Source organism: Staurois parvus, unplaced genomic scaffold (assembly GCF_062004578.1).
Source record: "Staurois parvus isolate SC_StPar_1 unplaced genomic scaffold, SC_StPar_1.0 ptg000574l, whole genome shotgun sequence".
Classification (NCBI taxonomy): Eukaryota; Metazoa; Chordata; class Amphibia; order Anura; family Ranidae; genus Staurois; species Staurois parvus.
In genome coordinates this window covers 422,787-444,219 of record NW_028318370.1, presented here as the reverse complement: position 1 = coordinate 444,219, position 21,433 = coordinate 422,787, and the positions used below count along the sequence as shown (strand labels likewise).

At 37.8% G+C, this 21,433-nt stretch overlaps 2 protein-coding genes across 3 annotated transcripts in view; one reads left to right on the top strand and one right to left on the bottom strand.

Moving 5' to 3' along the window:
- The window catches only part of UMODL1 (uromodulin like 1), a 133,256-nt gene extending 126,325 nt beyond the window's left edge, over positions 1-6,931 (bottom strand). The window contains exons 1-2 of one of the 2 annotated variants that reach the window (XM_089691888.1): positions 6,326-6,931; positions 3,175-3,496 (exon numbers count right to left, since the gene is read on the bottom strand). In XM_089691888.1, the coding sequence (XP_089548014.1) occupies positions 3,175-3,226 (52 nt within the window). In that variant the 5' untranslated portion in view covers positions 3,227-3,496; positions 6,326-6,931. Of the gene's footprint in view, positions 1-3,174; positions 3,578-6,325 lie in introns of those variants that run through there. The other variant, XM_089691887.1, reaches the window with a different exon arrangement.
- On the top strand, positions 6,572-20,384 carry ZBTB21 (zinc finger and BTB domain containing 21). Its single transcript, XM_089691890.1, has 2 exons — positions 6,572-6,728; positions 12,243-20,384. Exon 2 carries the CDS (start codon positions 12,256-12,258, stop codon positions 15,313-15,315), a length of 3,060 nt encoding a protein of 1,019 aa, XP_089548016.1. The 5' UTR covers positions 6,572-6,728; positions 12,243-12,255; the 3' UTR covers positions 15,316-20,384.
- The last annotated feature ends 1,049 nt before the right edge of the window (positions 20,385-21,433 follow it).

The window sequence follows — 21,433 nt, the reverse complement described above, 5'->3', positions numbered from 1 at the left end:
AAGAAAAAAAATGAAAAAGTGAAGAAAAAAAAAAAGGAAAAAAAAAGGAAAAAAAAAAAAGAGAAAAAAAAGGAAAGAAAAAAGAAAAGAAAAAAAAAGAAAGAAATAAGAAAAAGGAAAGAAAAAAGAAAGAAAAAAGAAAGAAAAAAGAAAAAAAGGGAAAAAAAGGAAAGAAAAAAAGAAAAAAAAAAAGGAAAGAAAAAAGAAAAAAAAAGGAAAGAAAAAGAAAAAAAAAAAAAAGGAAAGAAAAAGAAAAAAAAAAAAAAAGAAGGAAAACAAAAAGGAAAGAAAAAAAAGAAAAAAAAGGAACAAAAAGAAAAAAGAAAAATAAGTCACTAAAATGCACTAACACATTTAACACGCATTTTAGTGATGCTTCTGTTACTGCAACAGACGTGAGTTAATTGAGTCCTAACTGTAGGGCCACAAAGATCGCTCATTTCTCACTTGGGCTGGTCATACATTGTACAATTTTATTTCCTTTAGATTTACTTTCAACAATGTAGTGCAAGGGGACCTGTCTGATTGCATACGAATTTAAAGTGTTTAAGTTTATATGGTTTTGGTAAATCTAAAGGAAAATTGTCCAAGAAACTTGTATAATATAGGGGTGGAGTTACAGCTCCTGCACCTCAGACTAGGCTTAAAATGGAATTCCAGCAACATCCCAATTTTCTTTATTTAGTATAGGATTTTTATTTATTTTTATAAATTGTAAAAGAATTTACTATATTATAGGATTTTTTTTTTTTTTACATATTTAAGATTTCTTTATATTATAATAGGATTTAATATATTTTTATACAGCATTTTAAATATAGGATTTCATCATAAAGTTTATTATGGTATTTTATATCATTTCTATATGTACTATTATGTTTTCATATATTTTACACACACACACACACACACACACACACACACACACATATATATATTTTACATATAGTTTTTCATTTTTAAATAGGAATTTAACAGGTTTTTTATGCAAGATTTTATTTTTTTAATTTATGAAAGGACTTTATACAATATAAATTTTTATATATCAGTATAAAATTCTTCTACATTATAATAGGATTTTACATATTTTTACAGTATTTTATTTTTATTAGCAAAGAATTCTTTTAATAATAAAGGATTTTATTTTTATCATTATGGGTATTATTTTTTTAAATTATGATAGGATTTTGAAAATTATATAATTAGATATTTTTATAGGATTTCAATTTTTTTTATAAACCTTGGGATATTTTTTATGATTATATAATTGTATGATTTTTTTTTTAAATATTTATATATTCTAGAATTTTATCTATTTTTATATATTGTTAAAGAATTTTATAGGTTCTAGGATTTTATATATTTTTACGTTATAAAATTTTAATTTTTTTTTTTTAGATAGGATTTTTTTTTTTAAATGGGATTTGTTTTATAAAGTGTAAGATTTGTATTTATTTTGATAAATTATTAAAGAATTTTATATACTATAGAATTTTTATATATCATTATAGAAATCTTCTACAGTATAATAGGATTTAAAATATTTTTAAATAGTTATTTTTCTAAATTACGATAAGGTTTTAAATATTCTAGTTCTTCTATATTATAGGATTCTATTTATTTTTAAAGGATTTTTTTATCACTATGGGATTTTATTTTTCTCAATTATAATAGGGTTTTTAAATATTCTAGTTCTTCTATATTATAGAATTTGATATTTTTATAGGATTTTATTTTGAAAGGATTTTATCACTATGGGATTTTATTTTTCTCAATTATGATAGGGTTTTAAATATTCTAGTTCTTCTATATAATAGGATTTTATTTATTTTTAAAGGATTTTTTTTATCACTATGGGATTTTATTTTTCTCAATTATAGGGTTTTTAAATATTCTAGTTCTATATTATAGAATTTTAGATATTTTTAAAAGTTTTTTTTATTACTATGGGATTTTATTTTTCTCAATTATAGGGTTTTTAAATATTCTAGTTCTTCTATATTATAGAATTTTAGATATTTTGATAGGATTTAATTTATTTTTAAAAGATTTTTTTTATCACTATGGGATTTTATTTTTCTCAATTATAATAGGGTTTTAAATTTTCTAGTTCTTCTATATTATAGAATTTTAGATATTTTTATTGGATTTTATTTATTTTTAAAGGATTTTTTTTTTATCACTATGGGATTTTATTTTTTTTAATTATGATAGGGTTTTAAATATTCTACTTCTTCTATATTATAGAATTTTATATATTGTTATATTATTTTCTTATTTATAAAGCTTAGGACTTTATTTTTTATATTAGGATTTTATATATTGTAGGATTTTTTTAAATATATAACCTAGGATTGTATTTGGTTGTTTACACTCATTAGCTCTTTATTCGGTACATCTGTTCAATTGCTTGTTAACACAGATTGCTAATCAGCCAATCACATGGCAGCAACTCAATGCATTTAGACATCTAGACGTGGTAAAGACGACTCGCTGAAGTTCAAACCGAACATCAGAATGGGGAAGAAAGGGGATTGAAGTGACTTTGAACGTGGCCTGGTTGTTGGTGACAGATGGGTTGGTCGGAATATTACAAAAACTGCTGATCTACTGGGATTTTCACACACAACCATCTCTAGGGTTTACAGAGAATGGTTCAAAAAAGAGAAAATATCCAGTGAGTGGCAGTTGTGTGGATGAAAATGCCTTGTTGATGTCAGAGGTTAGAGGAGAATGGGCAGACTGGTCCGAGATGATAGAAAGGCAACAGTAACTAAAATAACCGCTCAATACAACCAAGGTATGCAGAATACCATCTCTGAATGCACAACACGTCCAACCTTGAAGTAGATGGACTACAGCAGCAGAAGACCACACCAGGTGCCACTCCTGTCAGCTAAGAACAGGGAACAGAGGCTACAATTGGTACAAGCTCACTGAAATTGGACAATAGAAGATTGGAAAAACGTTGCCTGGTCTGATGAGTCTCAATTTCAGCTGCAACATTCACATGGTAGGGTCAGAATTTAGCGTAAACAACATGAAAGCGTGGATCCATCCTGCCTTGTATCAATGGTTCAGGCTGGTGGTGGTGTCATGGTGTGGGGGACATTTTCTTGGCACACTTGGGTCCCCTTAGTACCAATCGAGCATCATTTAAACACCACGACCTACCTGAGTATTGTTGCTGACCATGTCCATCCCTGTATGACTCCAGTGTCCCCATCTTCTGAAGGCTCCTTCCAGCAGGATAATGCACCGTGTCACAAAGATCACATCATCTCAGACTGGTTCCTTGAACATGACAATGAGGTCACTGGACTCCAATGGCCTCCACAGTCACCAGATCTCCATCCAATAGAGCACCTCTGGGATGTAGTGGAACTGGAGATTCGCATCATGGATGTGCAGACGACAAATCTGCAGAAACTGTGTGATCCTATCGTGTCAATATGGACCAAAATCTCTGTGGAATGTTTCCAACACCTTATAGAATCTATGCCATGAAGAATGAAGGCAGTTATATTATTATTATACAGGATTTATATATTATTATTATACAGGATTTATATATTATTATTATACAGGATTTATATATTATTATTATACAGGATTTATATTATTATTATACAGGATTTATATATTATTATTATTATACAGGATTTATATTATTATTATACAGGATTTATATATTATTATTATTATTATACAGGATTTATATTATTATTATACAGGATTTATATATTATTATTATACAGGATTTATATTATTATTATACAGGATTTATATATTATTATTATTATACAGGATTTATATATTATTATTATTATACAGGATTTATATTATTATTATTATACAGGATTTATGGCGCCAACAGTTTGCTCAGCACTACAATACAACGGGAGACAATAGAGCAACAATACATTTTTTTTTTTAATTGATAGAATTTGCAATATATAATTGTATTTTATAAAGCGCTGAGCAAACTGTTGGCGCTCTATAAATCCTGTATAATATTAATAGTTTTTATAGATATATATATATATATATATATATATATATAAATTGTATTTATTTTTATGAGTAAAGGGTTTTATTTTTTTATCATTATGGTTTTTTTTTTTTAATTATGATAGAATGTAAATATATAATTTTATTTTTTATATATATACACTTTTATTTTGCGTAAGTAAATGGTTTTAATTCTGTTATCATTATGGGTTTTTTTTTTATTATGATAGGATTTTCAATATATTTTATATATATGATTTTATTTTTTATCATTATGGGTTTTTTTAAATTATGTTAAGATTTTCAATATATAGATTTTATTTTTTATAAGTAAAGGATTTTTTGTTATCCTTATGGGGTATTTTTTTTAAATTATGATAGGATTTTCAATATATTTTATTTTTTATGAGTAAATGATTTTATTTTTTATCATTATGGGATTTTTTAATTATGATAGAATTTAAATTTATAATTTTATTTTTTATATATATATATATACTTTTATTTTGCTAGGTAAATGGTTTTAATTTTGTTATCATTATGGGTTTTTTTATTATTATGATAGGATTTTGAATAGATTTTATTTTTTATATATATGATTTTATTTTTTATGAGTAAAGGATTTTATTTTTTATCATTATGGGTTTTTTTTTTAATTATGATAGAATTTAAATATATAATTTTATTTTTTATATATATATACACTTTTATTTATTTTGTGTAAGTAAATGGTTTTAATTCTGTTATCATTATGGGTTTTATTATTATTATTATGATAGGATCTTCAATATATAGATTTTATTGTTTATATATGATTTTATTTTTTTATGAGTAAAGGATTTTATTTTTTATCATTATGGGGTATTTTTTTTAAATTATGATAGGATTTTCAATATATTTTATTTTTTATGAGTAAATGATTTTATTTTTTATCATTATGGTTTTTTTTTTTAATTATGATAGAATTTAAATATATAATTTTATTTTTTATATATATATACACTTTTATTTATTTTGTGTAAGTAAATGGTTTTAATTCTGTTATCATTATGGGTTTTATTTATTATGATAGAATTTTCAATATATTTTTTTTATATATTTTTTTTTGAGTAAAGGATTTTATTTTTTATCATTATGGGTTTTTTTTTTAATTATGATAGAATTTAAATATATAATTTTATTTTTTATATATATATATATATATATATATATACACACACTTTTATTTTGCATAAGTAAAAGGTTTTAATGTTGTTATCATTATGGTTTTTTTTTTATTATGATAGGATTTTCAATAGATTTTATGTTTTATATATATGATTTTATTTTTTATGAGTAAAGGATTTTATTTTTTATCATTATGGGTTTTTTTTTAAATTATGTTAGGATTTTCAATATATAGATTTTATTTTTTATATTTTATTTATTTTTTATGAGTAAAGGATTTTTTATCGTTATGGGGTATTTTTTAAAAAATTATAGGATTTTCAATATATTTTATTTTTTATGAGTAAATGATTTTATTTTTTATCATTATGGGTTTTTTTTAATTATGATAGAATTTAAATATATAATTTTATTTTTATATATATACACTTTTATTTTTGTGTAAGAAAATGGTTTTAATTTTATCATTATGGGTTTTTTTTATTATTATATGATTTTCAATATATAGATTTTCATTTCCATATATGATTTTATTTTTTGAGTAAAGGATTTTATTTTTTATCATTATGGGTTTTTTTTAAATTATGTTAGGATTTTCAATATATAGATCTTATTTTTTATATATCTTTTATTTTTTATGAGTAAAGAATTTTTTTTTATCATTATGGTATTTTTTTTTAATTAAGATTTTCAATATATAAATTTTATTTTTTATATATATAATTTTATTTATGAATAAAGGGTTTTATTTTTTTCATTATGGGTTTTTTTTTTTTTTTTTTTAATTATGATAGGATTTTCAATATATTTTAGTTTTTATATATATAATTTTATTTATGAGTAAGGGGGTTTTATTTTTTATCATTATGGGGTTTTTTTTTTTTAATTATGATAGGATTTTCAATATAGAGTTTATTTTTTATATATATATTTTATTTTTTACGAGTAAAGGATTTAATTTTTTATTATGGGTTTTATTTTTAAATTATGATAGGATTTTAAACATATATATATAATTTTATTTTGCATATTTTTAAAAATCCTATAATAAATAAAAATATAAAAACTAATAATATATATAAAAAAATAATAAGTATCATAAACTCCTCCATTATTTTATAATATATTCTAGAAGTGTTGGACAAACCTGGGACTGTCCCTGGCTTGGTGTGCAGTCCACATGCTGGGACTTGTAGTTCACCTGCAGCCCATTGGAGGACCGGGAGACTGATGACATCTCCCCCATAGAGCACACACCGCCCCCCCCTTCGTTCTGCTGCTGATGACAATAACAATCATCATCACTTTCTCTCTCCCGAGCTCCTCCCCGGCTCCGCCCCCGTCTCCCCCCGCCCCTCCGGCGGCTGCAGCCAATCGGAACGCCGCGCACGTGACGAGCGCTCCATGCGATGACCTCATCTCTGGTGTGGGATGACGTCAAATTCAAGATGGATGGAATCACGGCGGCAGGAGCTCGCCGATGAATGGCGGACCGGAGGGAGACGGCAGCCGCGCGGTGAGGATTCCGCAGCCCCGGGCCGGGAGTGACGGTGGGTTACCCGGACGTCCACGTAGAGCCTCTCCCGCCGCCAGGCCCGCGGCCTCTCCCTGACGTAACATCCCTGTGGTGGTTCCAACGTCCCTTCGTTGCGGCTGCCTTCTTCCCCGGGGCGCCGTCGCCCTCCCCTAATAGCTGTCAGCTCGCCTGCCTCTTTCTCCCCCTCACACACCCTTCTGAGGCGGCAGCCGCCACTGCGCATGCGCCGAAGGGAAATTGAGGCGACGCGAACCGCGCACGCGCGCTGCTTTTGCACGTGTTCCACCGAAGGCTATTACTATTGGCGGAGTGTGACAGCTGATGGTTTTCCGCGCTAGGTTTGTCCCGAGGGAGTCATGTTGTTGTAGACCGTTACCTCTCCTCCATTGGCCTGTGTCTCCGGGAAAATGGCGTCGGGGCAGTACAAGAACGTGGCTTCATCACGTGACCTGTTCTTTTTAAAGGGGACCTGTCAATAACTAACACTGGCATTTTCTAAAAGTTACTTATTAGTTTTCTGTCATACTTTACTACATGTGTATGATCTTTACAATCGGTGAGTATGGATGTAGGAGGCGCATTCTCTGCAGGGGTAATCCTAGGACTGGTGGCTATCCACCAACCATTACAGTAACCGAACCCTTACCGAAAAGATTGTGGTTTTTTTAACCTCTCGCCGTCCCAAGGCAATTGTGACATTTTTCACACATTAACACTTTTGCTGTCAGAGCTGTTTTTTTTTTTTTTTTCACGCGTTTAAAAAAATCATTTTAGGCCTAGAGATTACACAACCACCCCCCCCCTCCTCCTACAGGCGTACCTCGATTTACGAATTTAATTTGTTCTGCGGGACTTTTTGTATAGCGAAAAATTCGTAAACCGAAACGCTGTTTCCCATAGGAATGCACTGAAAAAAACAATCCGTTCCTGAGGTCAGAAATACAGTAAACACTACTAAAATACAGCGTGAGTTATTTTATCAAGTCATGCGGTATGTTAGTAGTGACAACCATGTGTTAATGTTTCAGCCGTCAGCGGGGTTCCCCACTGACAGCTGAATGTAAAAGAATTGCCGGCAATTAAAAAAAATAAACGGTGTGGGGTCCCCCCTCCCATCCATACCAAAGCACCTTGTCCCTATCAACATCAACAAGGGCCTCTTCCCCACAACCCTGGCCGGTGGTTGTGGGGGTCTGCGGGTGGGTGGGCTTATCGGAATCTGGAAGCCCCCAGATCCCAGCCGCCCCCCCTATTGTGAATGAGTATGGGGTACATGGTCTCGATACTCATTCACAAAAAAACAAAAAGTGTGTGAAAAAAGACAGGACACGGTCTTTGACGAGTCCTTTATTAAAAGAAAAAACTAAAAGAATGCCTCCCGCAGTAGATCCAACATCAATCACGATGCCCGCCACCGGCGACCTAAAATATAAAGGCTCTGCTTCTGACGATGGCTCCGCCGTCTGCCTGCTCCGGTGGTTTGACAGTTTTTAAATAGGTAAGGGGTGGGGCCACCCGGGGACATCACCCAAGTGACCCTGCTCTATGTGACATCATTGATGTCACATGGGGTGGGGTCACATGCGGCCAGGGTTGTGGGGAAGAGGCCCTTGTCCCCATCAACATGGAGACAAGGTGCTTTGGGGGGGGGAGCCCCCCTGCCCCAAAGCACCTCCCTATGTTAAGGGCATGTGGCCTGGTATGGTTCAGGGGGGACGCTCGTTCATCTCCCCCCCCCTTTCCTGACTTGCCATCCTGCATGCTCGGATAAGGGTCTGGATCTTGGGGGGGACCCCACGTCATTTTTTTTTTTTTTTTTAATTTTGGCGTGGGAGCTCCCCTCAAAATCCATACCAGACCCCATGCCGTTTTTTTTTTCTTTATTTCTTATTGTGCTGGCTTTTAAATGTAATTACCCCCTTTTTTTTTTTTTTTTTCTTCACTATAGCTCAGAGATTCAGCTGTCACTTTCCCCCCAGCTAAAAGAGAGAAAGTTTCCTTTTAGTTTATTTCCCCAAGTTAAAAGAAACAAAGCTGCCTGTAACTCCGGGGAAAGTGACAGCTAATTCTGTGAGCTATAGCGAAGAATAAAAAAGCCGGGAATTGCATTTAAAAATTGGCACCGACATACACGTTGTATTGCGAAAAAAAAAAATCGTAAATTGAGGCGTTATTTTCAATGGATTTTCATTCATAAACCGAAAATTACATTAACGGAGGCGTTGGTAAACCGAGGTACGGCTGTATTTTCTGAAAGCAGACACCCTAAAGAATAAAATAGGGGTAGTTCCAATTTTTTATGTCAAACGATATTACCATAAATTTCAGCGTGAGGAAAGTACTGCCAATAGCCGGCAATTGTTAGAAAAGTGATCAGCACTGATGACCAGTGCCCACCTGTGCCCATCAGTGCTGCCTATCCGTGCCCATCAGTGCCGCCTATCAATGCTGTCTATCAGTGCTGCTCATCCGTGCCACCTCATCAGTGCCCATCAATGCTGCCTATCAATGCTGTCTATCAGTGCCCATCAGTGCTGCTCATCAGTGCCCATCAATGCTGCCTATCAATGCTGTCTATCAGTGCCCATCAGTGCTGCTCATCCGTGCCAGCTCATCAGTGCCCATCAATGCTGCCTATCAGTGCTGCCTGTCATCAACGCACATCAGTGACGGAAAACAATGACCTGTTTGCAAAATTTTATAATAGAAACAAAGAAAAACTTTTTTTTTTTGTCAAATTTTTTTTGTTTATAGCGCGAAAAAATAAACCCCCCAGTGGCAATTAAATACCACCAAAAGAAAGCTCTACTTGTATGAAAAAAATAAATAAAAATTTCATATGGGCGCAGTGTTGCATGACCGCGCAATTGTCATTTAAAGTGCAACAGCGCTGAAAGCTGAAAATTGGCCTGGGCAGGAAGGGGGTGTAAGTGCCTGGTAGGCGAGGGGTTAACCTCCCACTCTCTTTATAAGCCTTTTCTGTCTACCCTGTAAAGGCTAGATCTGTATGCTGAGGTCGTGACGGTCCAGTCACTTGATCGGGTCCCAGCGGCGGCGTCTTCAGTAAAAGGGAGAGATTGCCGACAACGGCTGCAGAGGTTGGGCAGTGATGTCACCCATAGGCTTACTGTGGGGAATTCGTAGTTGGCTGTTCTTCCTCTACACTGAAGCTGCCACTGGGAGCCAATCGTGACCAGACTAGAATGCCCACCTACTTAGGGGTGGGAGCAGGTTTAAATATAGTTAGGATTGGACTGGACTTCCACTTTAAGTTCATCACCCTTATGCAAGCTCTATCAAAGACATGGAGCTTACACAGGGCAGGGGCGGACTGACAACTCATGGGGCCCCCGGGCAATAGGGGATCATGGGGCCCCTGTGTCCTTGCCCAAACTCAAAAAAGCCTATGAAAAAGGTACCAGGGGCATCTCATGGGGCCCCCTACTGACCCCGGGCCCTCGTGCAGTGCCCGAGTTTCCAAATGGTCAGTCCGCCCCTGACACAGGGATTAGATTTGGGGCTCTGACAGATTAAAGTAGAACTAAAGGCAAAGCTTTTTTTTTTTTTTTCCTTTTTTTTCATTTTGGATAGAGCAAAGAAAGGTTATACCCCCTGTCAGATTTATTTTTGCCATCTGTGTTCCATTGCAGAGATTTCCCTTCGCTTCCTGTCCAATAGCCAAACAAAGTGAGAGGAAATCCCTGCAAATTAAGGGAATTCCTTGGGGATTCCCAGGTCACCAGAAGTAGTGTTCCCATTGGAAGATTTCCCCTCTATCACTTTTTCAGGGGACAACCCAAAACTTGGGATTTACTTTCATTTCACTTTAAATGATAATGGTAAACAGGACAAATAGAGAGGGTGAGTCTTCCTAATGGGGGCACAGACTGTAATAAAAACTGACTGGGGCTAATCCACCTCCACGCTATCTAAAATTAAAAAAATAAAAACGCTTTGCCTTTAGTTGTACTCAGGGGCGGAATGACAACTCATGGGGCCCCCAGGCAATAGGGGATCATGGGGCCCCTGTGTCCTTGCCCAAACTCAAAAAAGCCTATGAAAAAGGTACCAGGGGCATCTCATGGGGCCCCCTACTGACCTCGGGCAGCGCCCGAGTTTCCAAATGGTCAGTCCGCCCCTGGTTGTCCATTTAGGGCCGGTTCACACTACATGTGTTTTCAATGTGTTTTTTTTTTTTCTTCATCCAAAAAGCACAAAGTAGGTGATATGGTTGCCAATGTCACAGTTCACATCAGTGCTTGCAGTTCCAGTGCGTTCCGGATGTAGAAAAATAAGTAGAACAGGCTGCATTTTTCCTGCACAGAACTGTACTGGAACGCAGTAAAATGCATTATAAACGTACTGGAAGGTACCAAAACACACCAACAACACACTGGAATGTACATGTCCTTATTTAAATTGAAGAAAAAGAGAGGGAAAAAAGAAAGAACTGGAAAGCATTAAAACGCACCGGAACACGCAAAAGACGCGTATGCAGAAACACATCCGGAATGCATCTGGACTGCATTTTTATGGCGTGAACCGGCCCTAAAAGAGTGAATTGTGGGGTCACTCAGGGATGGCGAAGATGTAATTCACTCCTTGATGCCGACAGTACGCAAATATGCGGCTTCTCACTGGCTGGGCCTTGACGCAGAGCGGCCGCATATTTGCGTACCATTTGAAAACATATGTGCTGAGATCGCGCACCATATGTCGGTGTCTCGCAGAAAGGTCCCGATCTCCCCTTTCGATCAGGACCTTTTCCGATCATGTGACAGCGTCTGAAACCCCTTAAAAGGCTGGGAGGCGTCGGCATGAAGAGGTTAACAAAGTGTAGCATCTGTCTGCATCTTTGCTCATAAGGACACAAGCAGGTATATGTCTGTATGCGTTGAGGATCGCTTTTTACGCAGGATCTTGGTGCCAGCTTTCTCCCAGCACGATCCTGTGTAAACTCATGAGGCCTAATAAGTATATAGTTATGACATGCCGTGGGTTAAATGATTACAGTGTTCCCTGTTTCAGCACCTCCACCAATATCTTCCCCAGCTTCTCTTCTGTGCATATATCGTCAGAAATCCTGGGTGTGTGCAGATGCAGCACTGGTCTCTGTCAGGTACTTGAGACCTGGCGGGGCCCTGTGGTGCATCTGCACACACCCAGGGAATATGAGCACTATAGCATCCCACAGCATCTGTCTGCAGTGAGCACAAATACTGTGCATGCGAAGATGCTCTGCACAGTTGAGCCAAGCATGCGCTGACCCTTGCAACACACATGCGCCCTTGGTAGTGCACTGCAACCTAGGATAGGTGTGACATGGCAATCCCAGGAGGCAGTGGGACCCAGCCTAGGCTGTACAGCAGCCTTGCAGCACAAAAAGGTAAAATAAGTAATAAGAAAAATTCCCATTTTTTAAAAAAAAATTAAAATGAAAACAATGTCATAATGAGTTAGGTTCTGCTGAACATGTAGCAGAAAGACTCATAAATAAATAGTTTCATGTATATTTTTTGTTTTTTAGGTTTCTCAGAGCAATGGATGGCCTTCTACATTACATAAATCCAGCCCATGCGATTTCCATCCTAAGTTCCTTAAACGAGGAACGTCTGAAAGGCCAGTTGTGCGATGTTCTTCTGATAGTCGGAGATCAGAAATTTCGAGCACACAAAAACGTGTTGGCCGCCAGCAGCGAATATTTCCACTGCCTGTTCACAGACAAAAACAATGAGTCTCAGACGGTCTTTCAGCTGGACTTTTGCGAAGCTGACGCATTTGACAACGTCTTGAACTACATATATTCCTCATCGCTGTTTGTTGAAAAAGGAAGTCTTGCAGCGGTTCAGGAACTCGGATACAGTCTTGGAATAAGCTTCCTGACAAATATTCTTTCCAAAACCCCACAGGCACCGTTTTCTTCTCCCAGCAAAAAGTTGACTGTTCAAGAGGAAGATGAAAGTGGGTCTAAGCAAAGAAGCGTTATTGTCTGTCAAAGCAGAAATGAGGCGCAAAGCAGGCACTTATGTAATCAGGACAAAAGCCAGACAAAGCCTTCAACATCTTTGGGGAAAGCACCTTCCGTTAAGCACTATGGGCGCCCGGGTAATTCCCTTGCCAGTTTCTTGTCTTCTGAAAGGAAGTGGCATGGGACCTCTAACTCAGGTGAGCAACCCTTAAGTGGTTCACTGAAACGAAAAGCAACATTTCATCAGAAGGCATCCGAAGGACACGATGTTGACCTCAATGACCATCCTTCTGCTGGATCGCATCCAAGGGGAAATGAGATTTTGAAGAAGAAGTTGGCATCAGCATCTTTACTTGGCACAACAGAATCTCTATATTCGTCACAGAAACCTGAAAAAGACATTTCAGAAATGAAAGACGAAAGAAACATCTTGTGTTATCCTCAGATAGGACTTGGAGCTTCTTCTATCAGATCCTCAAGCCAACAGATTGACCGTAGCGGTCCACTTGTTAAGAGTCTTCTTAGAAGATCATTATCTATGGACAGTCAAGTTCCTGCATACTCAAAAAGTATTGACTTGCAATGTGTTCAGAGAACATCATCCCCACGGGATTGTCCAAATGAGGACATGCCTACTGGAATTTCTCAAAGGCACACTTTAAAAGGAGCTATAGATAAACTTGGAGTCCGAGACAAGGACCAGGAAAAGACTATGGATCCTTTAAGACCCTTTAGTACGTCACAATCCACCTTTACAGAGAACGATATATGTATAAAGACTGAGCCTAGCAGCCCTGCTTCAGAACCATCAGAGGCAATGCGACGATCTGCAGGAGATACTGCTCAGAAAAGGAGTAGAGCGTTTTTTGTTAAATCCGAAGACTCTCCTTTGAGTATGCATTCAGCTAAAAGAAAATTTCATCCAGAAAAAACAATACCACCTTTAAGAGTGAAATTGAAAAGAAGCAGTTCTTCAGAATCTGATGGAAACTATGCAGAAGACTCAACCGCCCTTGGTGATTTCTCAGATTCAGATGACAGCAAGGAAATGGTCATTGCCACGCCAGATGTCCTTCAAAACAAAAAATTCAAATGTAAACACTGCCTTAAAATCTTTAGATCGACAGCTGGTCTTCACCGTCACGTTAACATGTACCATAACCCCGAAAAACCATACTCATGCGATATTTGTTACAAAAGGTTTCACACAAATTTTAAAGTGTGGACGCACTGTCAGACGCAACACGGCGTATTGAAGAATCCATCGCCTGCTTCGAATGCACAAACCGTTTTGGATGAAAAATTCCAAAGGAAATTGATAGACATTGTAAGAGAACGGGAAATTAAAAAAGCCCTTATTTTTAAGCTGCGTCGAGGCAAACCGGGCTTTTCTGGATCTTCTAGTAGTCAAGCACAAGCCATGAAAAGAAGCTTGAGATCGAGGACCAAAGCAGCTTTCACTTGCAACCAGTGTGGGAAATCTTACCGTTTTCTTACGCAGTATAAACAACACCTCAAAATGCATCCGGAAGAAAGATCTACATATAGCAGCAAGACCATCAGGCCTAAGGTAGCTTCTCCTCCGAAGAGCCCGGCGGAAAACAAGGAGGTGTATCCTTGTCGACTTTGCAATGTAAAGTTTGCTTCATTTCTTGAGCAGGGGAATCATGAACGCATGTGCAGAAATGCTACTCTGTGCCCTTACTGCAGCCTTCGGTTTTCAACCCCGGAACAGAAAAATGAGCATGAACCAAAGTGCGAATATAAGAAGCTGACATGCCTGGAGTGCATGCGGACATTTAAATCTTCTTTTAGCATCTGGCGTCATCAAGTTGAAGTCCACAACCAAAACACAATGACTCCAACGGAAAACTTTTCACTGCCCGTGCTTGATCACAACGGAGAGGTGGGCAACCCTCCAAGGTTGCAATCCTCAGACAAAGGGAATAGCTTTCTCTCGTCGAAGGACGATGGTGTTTATAGCGATTCTTCCGAACATATGAACTTTGATTCTGAGGATTCCAACTGCCTCCCCGAGGATCTTAGCGTTTCCAAACCGTTTAATGTCAAAATTAAGGAAGAACCCGCAGATGACATGGACGATAGCTCAGAAGCCATCTACAGTCAAAAGGAAGACCTGACTGGCTCTGAGCGCGGCATGTGGTCATGTGAAAAATGCGGGAAAATGTTTACGGTCCATAAACAGCTGGAACGCCACCAGGAACTCTTGTGTTCGGTCAAGCCTTTCATCTGTCATGTATGCAACAAAGCCTTCCGGACGAATTTTCGACTTTGGAGCCACTTTCAGTCTCACATGGCACAAGGAGAAGATGCGTCTTCTTTTAAAGAGCCAGAAGCTTGCGCTCCTGTGAGCTCTCCGTCTCCGCCGCCTCCTCCCCCGCCACCACCGCCACCTAAAATACCGCCTTTAGAGCTGGAGAGACACCCGGCTTTGCCGGAAAAATCAGGCGGCAGTGAAAAAGGCTTTGCCCCTCAAGAATCAGATACTCTTTTTTACCACGCCCCACCTCTTTCAGCCATTACCTTCAAACGGCAATTCATGTGTAAACTGTGTCATAGGACCTTTAAGACTGCATTCAGTTTGTGGAGTCATGAGCAAACACACAACTGAACCTTCGGTGCTACAATACATGTTTTTGGTTTCTTTTGTTGTTTTTTTTCCTGACAGTTGCTAGCGATGAGCTAAAAGTAGAAGACCTCTGAAGGTTATGAGAGCCGGTGATTTTTTTTTTTTTTTTATTGATGTTGCTAGAAGAATTTTAAATGGTGTGCAGTAATTTTGGTCTTAAATCGACTAGTAAACTAAACCCCATCCCTCACCAAATCTACATTTTGTCTTATATTATCGTTTTTTTTTATGCATGGAATCCCTTACCTGCCCTTGCTTACATAAAACATTTCAGTTGCACCAACCTATCTTTTTGGTGGTGGTTGGAGACGTATTCTTTTGAAGTTTAGTCACCTCATTTCTATGATTCTTCAGGACGTGATATTTTTATTTACTGCATACCGTGAAAGATGATGTAACTATTAGTTATCTTGTAGCAATAATCAATGCGAGAACCTCAACTCAGTATGTCACTTTTTTTTTTTTTTTGTGAATCTTTGTCTTTATCTGGCTGACAGATGGTTCTGTGCTATTAGATTAGCATTGGTAGAAAAAGTTTTCTTGTTTTTAGCACTCAGAAAAACCAGATATCACGTGGTTTTGAAAATTTATAGCTACGATCTTTTTTTTTTTTTTTTTTTATACATCAAATTTTGTGATTAAAGGGTGAGATTGACTACAGCTGATATCTCAAATTTTGCATAATACCAGAGCGGTAAATTCATCATTGCCTCTCAGTCACAAGGCACTTCTCTCTGCTTCAGATACACCTTATGGCCAAAAACCTGACCATCACAGCTATATGAACGTGCTGCACATTCCAATGCTAAACCATTAATATTGAATATGAAATTGCTACCCTGTATGCTGATTGTAGCTTCAAGACTCGGTTCACACTCCTGTGACCCTACTTTGATTTAACATTGTAGTTAGTGGCATTCAGGTCGCACCAAAGTCGCAGAATAGTGCAGGATCGTTTTCTTTGTTTGTTTTGTTTTTTTTGTTGCTACGACGTGCGTTGCATTAATTAAGACAGCACCCATTGAAATGAATGTGTTTTGGCTTGTCAAGTGCTATTATGTGTGATAAGTCGCAGCAGTGTGAATCCAGGCTTGTAGTCTTTACTCCTCTAAGAAGGCTTTTCACTTTATAGAGTTTGTGCCAGTTGAGCCAAAATATCATTTGTGAGTGAGATACTGATGTTAGACAAGAAAACCAAATAATTCCAAAGGTGTTCAGTAGGTTTGAGATCAGGGCTCTGTCACTCCAGTTCCCACACCAAATTTATCAAACCATGTCTGCATGGTAAATCGGAGGTGCTCCAGACAAGCAGGAGAAGACAATACAAGGAGATCATGTAAGGATCTTTTGAGCAACAAATTATATGGTATACATATATTCACATTTGTGGGGTTGCATGATACCCATTGGAAGGTCAAGCAAACTGAATATGAGCTTGTGGAGAATTTGATAGTCTTCAGGATTTGATGGAAGATGCTAGTTGGGATTTTCCTAGAACGTTCGTTGCAGAGATTGGATTCTGGTATGTAATGGTATATAGCAGCCATTCTCAGCAACCTCTGGAGGAACCCTAGTGTTCCACAGAACTGTGGTTAAGGTTCCTTGAGTTCACATTTAATGGTGCCTGCATGGTTCTAGGTCCAGTGCCACTTGGCAGAGCCAGTATCATGACACCAGTGATCTTTATCTGTAAGGATGGCATACTGACCACCTTCATAATGGGAGCATTCTTCTCACTGACCTCCAATGTAAGGGGCATTCTTCCCACTGACATCCAACGTAAGGGGCATTCTTCCCACTGACCTCCAATGTAAGGAGCATTCTTCCCACTGATCACCAGTGTAAGGAACATTCTTCTCACTGACCACCCATGTAAGGAGCATTCTTCTCACTGACCACCCATGTAAGGAGCATTCTTCTCACTGACCATCCATGTAAGGAGCATTCTTCTCACTGACCTCCAACATAAGGAGCATTCTTCCCACTGATCACCAGTGTAAGGAGCATTCTTCCCACTGACCACCAATGTAAGGAGCATTCTTCCCACTGATCACCAGTGTAAGGAGCATTCTTTCCACTGACCACCAATGCAAAGGACATTCTTCCCACTGACCTCCAATGTAAGGAGCATTCTTCTCACTGACCACCAATGTAAGGAGCATTCTTCCCACTGACCTCCAATGTAAGGAGCATTCTTCTCGCTGACCACCAATGTAAGGAGCATTCTTCCCACTGACCTCCAATGTAAGCAGCATTCTTCTCACTGACCACCAATGTAAGGAGCATTCTTCCCGCTGACCTCCAATGTAAGGAGCATTCTTCTCACTGACCACCAATGTATGGAGTATTCTTCCCACTGATCACCAATGTATGGAGTATTCTTCCCACTGAACACTAGTGAATTGCTTTAGTCAGGGGTACCCAGAGACCTAAAAATTTTTAAAGGAGTTGCTAGAGGGCCATGATCTTCAAACTGCGGCCCTTTGCTTGTCTTTATCCAGCCCTTGAGGCATAATTTCTGCCACTGACATCAACAATGGGCATAATTCCTGCATCGGACACCAACTATTTCTCCTTCTAATACCAAAGATGAGACATTGTTTACTCCCACTGGGAGCAGTCTAGCTCCCCTATAGTCTGAAGGAGAGGAAATTGGCTCTTTGTTTAGAAAGTTTGTAGACCCCTGCTTTAGGGTAAAAAGGTTGAGGAAGGCTGGTATAGAGGATATAAAGGCCCTGACAAAGTAATCCAAAGGCGAGGTTAGAGGTTAAAGTGTGATGAATGCATTTCTTGGCTTTTTGGTTGCCATTTCCCTAGAAAAAGGCATACAGCACACTTTATTTTGTTTTTAAATGTATTCTTTATCATTTTCTAAAATTTATTATACACAAGATATCTTATAACATCTCCCCCCCCTCCACCAAAACACAAGACAAAATAAAGGTCTCTGCCACACACATGATGTTCCAAGGATTCTCTCACTTCTTCCCTAATGCCACCAAGACACTTCCCATGGGGTTAATATTGTCCCCCCCAACACAAATTACTGTTAAGGCTCTTGAGTGCCTTTTCCAACTTTAATGCTTTTTCCAACTACTTATATGTACAGCACACTTTAAAGTAGTTGTAAACCACAGACATGAAATATGAAGAAAGCATAATCCTCTATAGTGTGTACTTGTCTCAATCCAGAGCATGAAGTGTAATTTCTGTCTGCTGTCCTATTCCTCTGCTATAAGCATGATTCACTTCTGATGAATCTTCTTGACACCAACAGAAAAATGGTGACAGGGGAGGGACTTCCAGCAAAGTGACTGCCTCCTCTCTGTTGCTGTGTAAAGGGCGGGGGGTGTCCCTTCCCTCCAATCAGCTCTCATTGATGTAACTTCATCCCTCCCCGCCCCCTGGTTTTCATAGATGAGAGATCCTGTGTAAATTCTGCACTTTTGAATGTGAGAGACGGCTATAGATGAACAGGTACAACTTATGTAGGAGGATCTGTTTCATCTTTGTGTATCACCTGGTGCCAGTCACTTCACTGGTCTATGTAAGGGTTTACATCCACTTTAAATAAGCAGGAGTGTGTGTGCTCCTTTAACCTCTTCTCGCCAACCGCACACAAACGTGCGGCCTCCCGGCATCTGGGCCTAGACGCCCAGCGGCCGCACATTTGTGTGCAATTAAAAAAAACCATGCTGTGAGCGCACACCCTGCGTGCTCCCAGCACACATGTCCAGTACTCACGGAAAGGTCCCGATCTCCTCTTTCGATCGGGACCTTTCCCGATCATGTGACGGCGGTCACATGACCCTAAAACTCTGTCCCGGCTTCTGAAACCCTTAAAGGGCTGGGAGTTGGCGGCGCCAATGGGTTAATGACCAATGAACACCAACCCTTTGTAAAGACTACACTTGGAAGTAACTTATCACAAGCGCCTCTACTAGCCTCACCTTTTGTTTCTTTTTGGGGGGGTCTTGTTCTCTATACCATGTCTTAAAGGAGCTGGTTTTACATACAGGGTCACAGTCATGCTTGAACAGAAAAGACCCTCCCCAAAATGTTTCTGCAAGGCACAATTGTATAAAATATTTGTATGTTGTAGCATTGACATCTTCCTTTCCTGGAAACGCCGCAACTCAATCATTTGGAGAGGTGTCAACATACTTTGCCCATGCGATTTGATGTTCGGGTTCCACAAACCTTTGGCCATATAGTGTATCTGCTATAGGGGGTTCTGCTTGCTTTTGTTGCATTTTTAACCAAGGTGGGAGAAAACTGAGATGGGGGAGTACAGCAGAGAGAACATGCAGCTGGAGTCTTCAAGTGCTATGAAGCTCTAGTAAGTAACTCAACCAAAAAAGCCGCAACGTCACTGAAATATCACTTTTGGATGGACTGACCCTTTAAGCTTCGGCATTTACTGTTTTTGTTTTTCATTTGTATGAACAGAAATCTTCAACAATTCCTTTATCCAACAATTTTTAGTAATTTTTTTTTTAAATTAATTTCAGCCAACAGTTACAGCTACAAATCTTTATCATAAAGACCGTTCTTTATTTTAGGCCAACTGTGTTTTGTTTGTTTTTTTTAGGGTTACAAAGTATATATGTGTCTAGATGTGTTTTTTTTTTTATGTTTTTTGTTTTTTTTTTTTACAGTAGCACAAATACAATTTGACATTTTCTTTTGGTTTCATGGTTTATTGGAGTGAAACTTTAAGTTTTGTAAAGAGAAACACAACTGGGATTACTCGGATTATTTCATATAATCTGAAAACTAGATACTAAATAAACTCGGAAAGCACACTTTTAGGTAACAGAGTTAGCGATTTACAATGCTTAATGTCAGTGTTGCTAAAAACAGATTAAGGCTGGGACTATTACAGGACTGTCACACCGTACTACTCAGAGAATTACAGTACTTTTCTAGAAACCATTTACCGTTTCCAGAGTTGGTTGGGGAAAGTCGTACAAGGTTCACTAGGGTAAATGTGCATAAACGTTACCGTTACTATTTTTTTTCCAATAAAAAAAAGGTACATTTTGTCATTTTATTGTTGTTTTGGTCTAATCTTTATGTGTCATTTACCAATCGGATACTATTACAATATAATAAATATATATATATATATACACACAGTGGGGATCGAAAGTTTGGGCACCCCAGCTAAAAATTCGTATTAATGTGCATAAAGAAGCCAAGGAAAGATGGAAAAATCTCCAAAAGGCATCAAATTACAGATTAGACATTCTTATAATATGTCAACAAAAGTTAGATTTTATTTCCATCATTTACACTTTCAAAATAACAGAAAACAAAAAAATGGCGTCTGCAAAAGTTTGGGCACCCTGCAGAATTTATAGCATGCACTGCCCCCTTTGCCAAGTTGAGACCTGCCAGTGTCATGGATTGTTCTCAATCATCATCTGTGAAGACCAGGTGATGTCAATCTCAAAGGTTTTAAATGCCCAGACTCATCTGACCTTGCCCCAACAATCGGCACCATGGGTTCTTCTAAGCAGTTGTCTAGAAAACTGAAACTGAAAATAGTTGACGCTCGCAAAGCTGGAGAAGGCTATAAGAAGATAGCAAAGCGTTTTCAGATGTCAATATCCTCTGTTCGGAATGTAATTAAGAAATGGCAGTCATCAGGAACAGTGGAAGTTAAAGCAAGATCTGGAAGACCAAGAAAAATATCAGACAGAACAGCTCGCAGGATTGTGAGAAAAACAATGCAAAACCCACGTTTGACTGCATGATCCCTCCAGAAAGATCTGGCAGACACTGGAGTTGTGGTACACTATTCCACTATAAAGAGATACTTGTACAAATATGGTCTTCATGGAAGAGTCATCAGAAGAAAACCTCTTCTATGTCCTCACCACAAAAATCATCGTTTGAACTTTGCAAATGAACATATAGACAAGCCTGATGCATTTTGGAAACAAGTTCTGTGGACCGATGAGGTTAAAATTGAACTTTTTGGCCGGAATGAGCAAAGGTACGTTTGGAGAAGAAGGGGCACAGAATTTAATGAAAAGAAACTCTGTCCAACTGTTAAGCATGGGGTTGGATCAATCATGCTTTGGGGTTGTGTTGC